The sequence below is a fragment of the Zootoca vivipara genome, chromosome 15 (genome assembly GCF_965207765.1).
Source record: "Zootoca vivipara chromosome 15, rZooViv2.hap1.1, whole genome shotgun sequence".
In the NCBI taxonomy this organism is placed as follows: Eukaryota; Metazoa; Chordata; class Lepidosauria; order Squamata; family Lacertidae; genus Zootoca; species Zootoca vivipara.
The window spans coordinates 4,632,235-4,642,580 of NC_142598.1; the positions used below are offsets into that span (position 1 = coordinate 4,632,235).

The 10,346-nt window shown below is 46.8% G+C and overlaps 1 protein-coding gene across 2 annotated transcripts; it reads right to left on the minus strand.

Annotated features, from left to right (window-relative positions):
- Positions 1–3,122: 3,122 nt before the first annotated feature.
- Positions 3,123–10,065, minus strand: UBL4A (ubiquitin like 4A). Of its 2 annotated transcripts, none has more exons than XM_035140661.3 (4): positions 9,973–10,065; positions 6,983–7,088; positions 4,292–4,497; positions 3,123–3,628 (listed from the first exon to the last, which is right to left on the minus strand). In XM_035140661.3, exons 1-4 carry the CDS (start codon positions 10,018–10,020, stop codon positions 3,518–3,520), a joined length of 471 nt encoding a protein of 156 aa, XP_034996552.1. In that variant the 5' UTR covers positions 10,021–10,065; the 3' UTR covers positions 3,123–3,517. The 2 variants fall into 2 exon arrangements, with proteins under 2 accessions (XP_034996552.1, XP_060124656.1); XM_060268673.2 differs by having other exon boundaries at positions 4,292–4,515.
- Between the last annotated feature and the right edge of the window lie 281 nt (positions 10,066–10,346).

Sequence of the window (10,346 nt, forward strand, 5' to 3'; positions counted from 1 at the left end):
CGGAAGGGAACCACTGAAGGCCACGTAACAAAAATAATTGCTGGGCAAACACAGAGCCTCCAACTGGCCCTGAGCATCTCCTGACTTTATTACACACACAGCAGCTGCTTCTTCCAAAGCCTACTGGCAAAGGGCACTTGATCATCCCACCCTCCCAGTATGAACAACAAAAACAAGGGAAAGGAGTTGTCAAAATTAAACAAAGCTTATTCTTCTAACAAGGATGTTTGCTACCCACACTGGAAAGAAACATGTTAAAGAACTGTCTGTTTGCATTCTAGCTCACATGGACGGGAATGAAGAGGCAGAGCCAACTGTTTTGATAGCTTCTATTTAACTCAAAATTTACGGTAATCCACAGATTAAACCACAGTTAAAACCAGAGCGCCTAGGACTTGCCGACCAGAAGGTCGGTGGTTCAAATCCCCGCGATGGAGTGAGCTCCCGTTGCTCGGTCCCAGATCCTGCCAACCTAGCAGTTCGAAAGCACATCAAACTGCAAGTAGATAAATAGGTAGTGCTCCCGTGGGAAGGTAAACGGTGTTTCCGTGTGCTGCTCTGGTTCGCCAGAAGTGGCTTTGTCATGACCTGGAAGCTGTACACCGGCTCCCTCGGCCAATAATGCGAGATGAGTGCCGCAACCCCAGAGTCGCTCACAACTGGACCTAATGGTCAGGGGCCCCTTTACCTTTACCTATAATCCCTGTTAAAATTAGTGGCAGTGTCATAGGGCCAAGAGAAACCCCATCAGCCCTTTCCCCACAACCCCTGATGCCATCTCTGTAAATTAAGTTATGGCTAGCCACCATCATCACCACCACCCCCTCCTCCTCTCAGGCTCTCTTGGTCTGACCTTATTCCTGAGAGTTAAGTATTTCATGTGAAATGTGCTACCGTATATTTTAAGTTTATTGCATGGTTAATTGGCATGCACCTTAATCCAAATAAATCTGAACTTGGAACTGTTGCCTTTTCACCTCACAGGAACAACTTTCATGAATACCTTGCAGAATCCAGATTGTTCATTGACAATATCTTGGCGTAGGTCTGGAGTGAGGAATCGGTTCTCCTCTGCCCCCAATATGTTGCCGGACTCCATCACCCCCAGCCAACGAGGCCCATGGTTAGGGATGATAGGAGCTGGAGTCCAGCAACATCTGGAGTGGCAGATGTTAGCCCCTGACTCCCACGGCTATACACTATAAGTAAGTAAGCAGAACTTGTAAGTAAGGCCTGAAACAAAGAGATCAATGACTGGACTTTCCTATGTGTTTATTCAACTCCTTAAAAAGCAAGGATACTGGGAGAAATAGGAATTAAACCCTTCCCCACACTCTATGATTGTTTCCCAGATCTAAATTACACACAAACACCAAAGATGCTATGAGCCCCACAGTGCTGAAGAGGGGAGAAAGAGGGGCTTGGCTTTTCTTGCTAGGGATGCTCATAGCACCTTTTGCACAGGGAGATTGAGAACTGACAGCATTGCTGGTGGTGTAGGGGCTGGTCACTCTCCGCCCCCCGCCCCAAGCTATGGCTCTGAAGACATGCATAGCTCTCTGCACCTGCTTTTAAGTGAAAAAGAAAATAATGTGGAGAGTCAGTCTCAGATCTCCTGCATCATGTCCATTTCGGCTCTCCAGTAGTGAACAATGTCTCTTTCTTCTGCACAATACTGGAATATACACAGCCTTGATTTGGGGTCCCTTTCCGTTGGACAGACCCAGTTTCCCTGAGCTGGTTATCTGGCCACCATCCAGAAACACCACACAAAGATATATTAGCAATTGCCTCTTGGGACAGCCACCTAAGCAACTAAACAACTTCAGAGAGTTTGTTTGTGGCATCGTGAAGATGGAGGATCTACCATGCTATTTGAATGCTTCATTTATAACTCAATGCGTGAGGTGGGGAATCTTTCATACAATCTGAACAAGACGAGTCAAGAAGAATGATCTGTACTCTTAGAAAGGGACAAATCATTCTATAACTGATCATGTAGCACTTTTGCCCCCCCCCCATTTTTTTCTTACTGGCATCTGATTGGATGTTGAGGCTGGAGGTGGGTAGGGGAAGATGAATGATCTGCCTGATCCCTATCTGCTGCTGTCTCCGAGTGGTAAGGGACCTGCTTTGTGAGATTTGCAGCATGGGCTTGAGTACCAATTGCACATCACTTTACTCTTTTGCAAATGATATTACTTCCCTTGCTTCCTGGGCATTCAAAAGGCAACTAGGAGCATAGTTATCCTTTCCTCCTAATGGGGCTCACACTCCTGCCTCCTGTTTCTCAGCCCCTCTGATCCAGGCGGTGAGCCTATGGGGGCTACTGCCAGTGTGTCTTCGCCCCTGCCTTTGGCTGCTTGGCAAAATAATCTTCTCCACCCTGGGCAGGTCTTGAACCCTTGTCCATAGGAGGGTCATGTATACTTCCTGCAGGACCGCTACCCAAGGAACTATGGAGGCGCTACATTCATTATGTGGGTCCTCCTCTCTCCCCTCTGTGTGTTTGTGTGTTGTGTTCATAAGGAGCATCAGAATATTAAAACCTCTGATTATAGGGATGCCCAGGGACTAGTGATGCTGGGGCCACTGCTGTTTGAGCTACAGGAACTGATGGAAAGTGGGCACGCTGGCATTACTGTTGACATTATGTGTGCAGTAATGGAGGGCTGTGTGATGAGAACATGTCTGCATCTTGGTGATTTCATTGGCTGCCTCTACGCTCTGGTAAGCATTATTTGGCGGCAGTGCCAGCACAGTTCCTGGTTAATGGTTTTTAGTAGGGTGTCCAGGAATGCTGTAAGCATCTCTTGTTGATTTCCTGTTTTTGTGTTTTCTAGGCTGTGCGTTTTTCCTCCCCCAATGAGCATATATTGGATTCAGTGGCTGTTCCACTGGCAAAAAGGCAACAACATCGTTCTGCTCCCAGCACAATGCAAGTCTGTCTGTCTGTCTGTCTGTCTGTCTGTCTGTCTGTCTGTCTGTCTGTCTGTCTGTGTCTCTCTCTCTCTCTCTCTCTCTCTCTCTCTCTCTCTCACACACACACACACACACACACAAAAGCATCAATATTAAGGTTTTCAAAACTTGTATTTTAAATTTGGGTTATTCAGATTTGATTTTCTGTCTGAAAATTTTGGTAAACTTTATTTTTAGGATGGCCTTTGGATACAACAATAAATATGAATCTATTAGATGCAACCCAGGCTTAGGTGATGAAAAAGAAACCCCCCATATTATTCAACACAGCAGCACCCAACCCCATTGGCAGCTGTATCTCTCAGTACTGGGCAAGCAATCTTTCCCCAAGAGTCATTCTCCCACTTCAGACGAACACACTAGACAGAGTAGATCAGTCTCACCCATCACCACCTTTAATGGACGGGGAGTGGCTACAGATGCTCTGTGCCCCTTTAACAGCAGTCCAGAGGGATTGACCCCATTAAGCCCCAAGCTGGGCCCTGCCCAGGGGTTCTCTGTCCAAAGAGGCAGGCTCAGTTCCCAAGTTCACCAGCTAATCCAGAAAGCCCATTTCTACAGCTTCAGCCACCTCAGGGTGAAGCAAGCGTGTGGCCAAGCGCTCAATGTCATCCAAGCTCAGTAATCGAAGGCTCCGCTCATAATCCTGGGATGGGGGGGGGGGGAAAGAGTGAAGATAGAGAAAGAGACAATTGAACACAGCGTTCAGAAGCACACCTGCCAGATAGTCAGACATTTTGTAGTTAAAAGGGTCCCAATGAGAAACTGCTGTGCGTGTAGATTTGCAGGTTAGCCAATGCAATATTTTAAAATACAGTGACAGGTTTTGATGTGGGAGACAAAAGTTAAAAATCCTGCTTATTGGCCGATCTTGGGCAAGTCATTGGAGTCTGATTCATATACACTTGATGCATGTGTGTGAGTGAACCATTCTCAGCAGGTTATCCCAAGGAGCTGTTGGGACACCGGCAATACGACATCTTATATATGTCTTCTCAGAAGTAAATCCCACTGAGTTCAATGCGACTTACTCCCAGATAACTGGGTACAGAACTGCAGCCTGAATAAGACAGCAATAATGTTTTGCAGGCCAAAACTTCAAACACAAGCACACTCAGTCAAGATCAAGGCTGCAATCCTAACCCCACTTGCCTGGGTGTAAGCCCACTGAGTTTAATGAGACCCCCCCCCCTGCTCCATGGCACATAGTTAGGATTGCACTGTACTTCCAAGTAAAGGCACAAGTGTCAGAGGAACCAATAAGCCAAGCCTGAGGGGATTCCCACCTACACTCCTGTTAGAAAGTTACCTTTTGCAGTTGCTCCAACACCTTCTCAGCATCAGCTACACTGAAATGCCTGCCTAGGACTTGGGCCAGTGTGTGCCAGATGACAGGATTCTGTGGGGGACCAGCTCTGCGGCCAGGTTCCTCAGGCGATGCCTTCTCTGGTGGCTTGATCACAAGGTTCAGTTTTGACTCGGGTCCAATAGAGTAATCAGAGAGACGGTGTTCATCTGGGGAGGAAGCACAAGCTGCTGAAAGGCTAGGTGCCAGCCAGTAACAGGCCTCACTCTGGCAACCAGAACTTCCACAGGGACACAAAGCTATGGTCTCACACCAGCTATAGCTTTACACCAGGCATCCCCAAACTTTGGCCCTCCAGATGTTTTGGCCTACAACTCCCATGATCCCTAGCTAAGAGGACCATCAGGGATGATGGGAATTGTAGTCCAAAACATCTGGAGGGCCAAAGTTTGGGGGTGCCTGCTTTACACAGACTGGAAGGATACAATTTACTACAGGAAACTAGTGCAGGTGTGGGGCTTCCTGATGCTTCTGGTCTTCCTGATGCTTCTGAACGTAGGAGCCAACTTTTAGGGGCCGAGGTCCCTTCAGCTCCCTCTATAAAATATTTGAGGGGCCTAGCACCCCCCCCCCAAAGTTCATGGGCATTGTCATTCAAATGGTGTGTGTGTGTGTTTTGTGTTGTGTTGTGTCATGTGATCAGTTATGTGGGATGGGGCTTAACTGCCCCCCAATATTTTATCCAAGTTGGCACCCCTGCTGCTGAACTACAACTCCCAACAGCCCCAAGCAGGCATGGCATAGCATAGCATAGCATAGCATAGCATAGCATAGCATAGCATAGCATAGCATAGCATAGCATAGCATAGCATAGCATAGCATAGCATAGCATAGCATAGCATAGCATAGCATAGCATAGCATAGCAGGAGTGTGTTCCCCTGCTGCGAGAAGTGAAGTTACTGGTGAACCAGGCAGAGGGCCTTCTTGGTAGTGGCACCCACCCTGTGGAATAAGCTACTACACAACTTTCTGAAGACATATGAAGGCAGCCCTGTATCAGGAAGGTCTGTTTGATGTTTTTGCTGTGCTTTTATTATGCTGGAAGCTGCCCAGAATGGCCGGGGGAACCCAGTTAGATGAGTAGGGTATGCAATAAATTAATATCATTATTATTATGGGAGTTGTTCATCTAGAGCAGGCATCCCCAAACTTTGGCCCTCCAGATGTTTTGGACTACAATTCCCATCTTCCCTGACCACTGGTCCTGTTAGCTAGGGATCATGGGAGTTGTAGGCCAAGACATCTGGAGGGCCGCAGTTTGGGGATGCCTGATCTAGAGTGCTAAATTTTCCACAATCCTAGTCACATCTCCATTTGCATTCAAAGTCAAAACATCATTTGCTGTGAGTTCAGAGCAGAAAATATATGCCCCCCCATAAAGGCAAAGATTATAGATTCTTAACATCTGCTGCAAAATAAATCTGTGTTTTGGCTTATGAAAATCATGTTATTTCATATTGTCACAGAACATCCAGTCCCCACAGTGACATAGCAGGGTTTTTTGTGGGCATATTGGCAAATCTTAAGAGACTATTCTTTTCTATGAAACATGTCACAAATCTCCCTGCCATGAGTCTCAAAATGAAATACTGTGAGGGCAAATGAGATTTGAAAAGGCTTAGACAAAAAACAGCACAAATCAGAGCTATAGCTGGGATGCTTCGGGAAGACATTAGGGAAATGAAAGGAAGTCATCAAGCTCCATTTGTAGGTAGCAATTTTTTAGAAAGGTTGCAAGCATAAGAAAATATACTTTCAGTACAGATAAAAGCTTTCTTGAATGTTTTTCAAACATTGCATTTCCTATATCAATGCCAAATCTCTTACATATACATACAGGACATTATTATGCTCTTCCACACAAGCAATCTCCACCCCATTTATGCTACTATGTTCCTCCCTCCACAATTTACAACTCCACTTACATGCCCCCAAACCAGTCCCATTGATTCCTATCCAAAGATGCACTCCTTCCCTCACACACAGGAAGGTCTGGTCCAAGACAGGAAATCCCACAATCACCTCACTCTGAGAGTAGAATACAATAATAATAAATAAACCTCTTACTACCCTTTCAATAAACTCAACCGCCTGAGACGGCTGCTTCATTTTATTGTTATTATTTATTAAATTTGTATACCGCCCAGAGCGGTTCACAACATAAAACCCAGAGCGGTTCACAACATAAAACTGCAACATAAAAAACACAAAATATATAGGTAATAAAAATAAGAACAAAAACAAACCAATAACACCCACCTCCCACCACACATTTAAAAGGGTAAAGGTAAAGGTAAAGGGACCCCTGACCATTAGGTCCAGTCGTGACCGACTCTGGGGTTGCGCGCTCATCTCGCATTATTGGCCGAGGGAGCCGGCGTATAGCTTCCAGGTCATGTGGCCAGCATGACAAAGCCGCTTCTGGCAAACCAGAGCAGCACATGGAAATGCCATTTACCTTCCCGCTGTAGCGGTTCCTATTCATCTACTTGCATTTTGATGTGCTTTCGAACTGCCTGGTTGAAGAACGTTTTCACCTGGCACCTATTCTACCTAATGATAGGCCTGGCCTTGCCCTACTCTAACATAGAGGGCCACCAACACAGTCACACCAAACCACCATCAGCACCTACCTGCCAAAGCTTTGCCTTTGAAAAGCAGGCGCTGCTGGGATACTGGGACATTCAACTTCTCAAAGACCAAGCGTTTGAGAGAGGAGATCCGTTCATCTGGGGAGACCTGAGAAGGAAGAATGTGATGAAGTGGGGCTGGCCCCCCCAAAACTAACAGGCTCAGAGCAAGGGTTTTCATACGCTGGAGAATATAGGCCCTGATCAAGCACAGAACTAGAAAAGCTGATCAAACCTTTTGTTCAGCAATATACACTCCACTTACTGTACCGGTCCATTCTCAGGTCCTTTCCAGAGTTAATTCCCACCCCCCTCCAGTTGCTCTAAAAAGCTTGCCCCATTGACAAACTGGTCCACAGGAAAGAATTTTGTTCTATGGTAAATTTATGGCTGGCATTTTTTTCTTCCTCCTTCTGGCAAAGCTCTTGTGAAAGTTAGAAGATCAGTAAGTGCAGCTTTTCACAGCATGAATATTTTCTGCTTTTCAGGTAGCTGTTAAATAATATTACTAAGTATGCATATAGTGTTTTTCAACTTAAATTAGTATTGGCCCCTTTTTCTCCCTAGCATGAAAATGCTGATATCACGTGAAGGTAGAAAATACAGTCAAACCTCAGTTGTCGAAAGCAATCCGTTCCGGAAGCCCATTCGGCTTCCGAAATGTTCGACAACTGAGGTGCAGCTTCTGACTGGTTGCAGTAGCTTCTTGCACTCCAGCGGAAGCCGTGTCAGACATTCGGCTTCCGAAAAACGTTTGAAAACCGGAGCATTTACTTTCGGGTTTTTGGTGTTTGGGAGCAGTAACGTTCCAAAATGGAGGCGTTCGGGAGCCAAGGTTTGACTGTATAAGGTATGAACTGGAAATTCATAGTTAAAATCTCTGTTTTCCCTTGAAACCACTGAGAGTCTGTTCCCCCAGCTGTAACATGACAATAATACTATTACGGTATCATTTATTGATATCTTTATAAATACAGGGATGCCTTAAGCAATTGTTATAAGAATGACCATGTTCACGTGTGTGCAATGCTTAGGAAGAGCAATGCATGTTAAGTTCAAGGTGTTGGTCCTGGTGCTCAAAGCCTTCTATACAGCTTGGGACCAGGATACCTAAAAGATGGTCTCACCCTTTATATAGCCAACTAGGCACTGCACTTGGTAGGAGAGGGCCTCTTGCAAACACATCTCAGCAAGAGGTCTGTTCCATACAATGTAAGAATTGAGTTCTTAGTGTGGCAGCATGTATCCTTTGGAACTCCCTCCCACTACATATCAGACAGACACCATCTCTACTGTCTTTTTGGTATTGCTGAAGACCTTCTGATTTTTCAACAGTTATTTTAAGTGGAGATAGTTTTGCTCTTATATGAGAAACTGTCTTATTTGTTGATTTTTTACTGTTATATCACTTGAGATTTTTCATAAACGAAATGAAATACATGTTTAATGTACTTCTAACATTACTGGATGTTTCAACCTTGGAAGGAAGTAATCTTTTTTTCAAGGTACAGTCTGAGGGGATATTAAAGCATAAGAGGAACCTTGCCGGATCGGATAAAAAAACCATCTAGTCCGGCATTCTGTTTCCAAAGTGACTAACCAGATGCCTGTGGGAAGTTTGCAAACAGAACACGAGTACACAACCTTCCCACATGATGCAACCACTTGTTGAAGCTGAGGAGGTTTGGGTCTGGTCTGCATTGAACGTTATGGAAGAAATGTGGTGTATAAATGTGCTAAATCAGGGATGGGGAACCTCTGACTCTCCAGATGTTGCTGGGCTCCCAACTCCCACAGGTACCCCAACCTTGTATTAAGAGCCCTTAACCCCGACCCGAAGGCATGTGGTTACTTTCCTGCAAAGGGAAGGCACAGAATGCATGGTTAGAAACACTTACCTTCCTCTATCCAGATCCTGGGCCTGAGCCCTAGCAATAACAGACACTATAAAGCCCTTAAGAAGTTAGGACCAGTCTACCTATAAGATCGCGTTACCCTAATCGACTCATCCAATGGATGGAATTGGCATTACTACAGGTGCCATACCCGTTCCACATTTGTAAGAACTTGGCTGCTTAGCATGCCCATGCCTGCACTTTGGAACTCCCTGCCAGTGCCTATTGAGATCAAGCAGTACAGTGAGGGCTCCTGCTTGATCACCATAGGTACAGGCTGTTTAGACAAGCCTACACCACCCAGATACTTAGAAGTTAATGTCATTTTTAATCCCTTTTAGCATTTCAACTTGATTCTGCCATTTTGTATTTTTGAGGTTTTTGGTTGGTTTGTCTTTTAGAACCAAGCTGTGTACACACTTTATGAAATGAAGCAATTCTACCACTCTATTTTGCCTTGGTCAGACCACACCTGGAATACTGTGTCCAGTTCTGCGCACCGTAATTTAAGGAGGATATTTGACAAGCTGGAACATGCGCAGGGGGGGGGGGACCAAGAGGATCAAGGGTCTGGGAACCAAGCCTTATGAGGAACGGTTGAAGGAGCTGGGTATGTTTAGCCTGGAGAAGAGGAGACTGAGAGCAGCGAGACCACCCTCGGGGTCCCTTCCAACTCTACCGTTCTATGACTCTATGAAAATAAATATTCCAGCGGAAAAGCTGAATTCGACTTCGTAAACAGAGGAAGAAAAAGGCGGCAGGAGAAACAGCTGAGGGCCGGGAGGTGTCAGATCTGCTCAGGAGCCCCACCCCCAAAGGGCATGGTCCCTTCGCAGCCATCGATGGAAGGGAACCCTCGCTGCCCTCCGACCCCCACCCGCCCAGGCAGAAGCCGCAAGAGCCGGAGATGCTCCTGCCGCCCTCGGCCTCCTCCTTCCTCCAGGCCAGGTCCTCCCGGTGGCTCCTCTCAACGTCGCCCCTGGGCTTGGGGCGGGCCCCCTGCCCAGGCAACACCCAGGCAACAACTCACACCCGCTCGGGCCTCAGCCCTCGACTCAGCACCCCATCCCCTGGGAGCAGGAGGAGGAGGAGGGATACCTGGAGGCTGCATTCCCGGCCCTGGAGCGCCTTCACCGTAAGAAGCATCTCGGGACCCCGCAGCTCGGAAAGCCAGAAGCGGCCCCTTTAACTGAACCATAGACACGCGGAAGAAGCTGTCCGGAAGACAGAGCGGCGCGGTGAAGGGAAGCTACGTAGGCGAAAGGAATATGCAGAGGCCTCTCATCTCTACGAGGGCCGCACGCGCACTGAAGCGGTCAGAGAGAGAAAGCGGCCAGAGAGGCGGAACTTGAGCCTGTAGGAGAAGCGCAACATCCCCTAGAGAGCTAATGAAGAAGACCGGAAAGCGGTGGGCGCGGCGAAACCCAACCTCTCCACGTCATATGAAACTCTATGATGCAAAGGCTCACGTG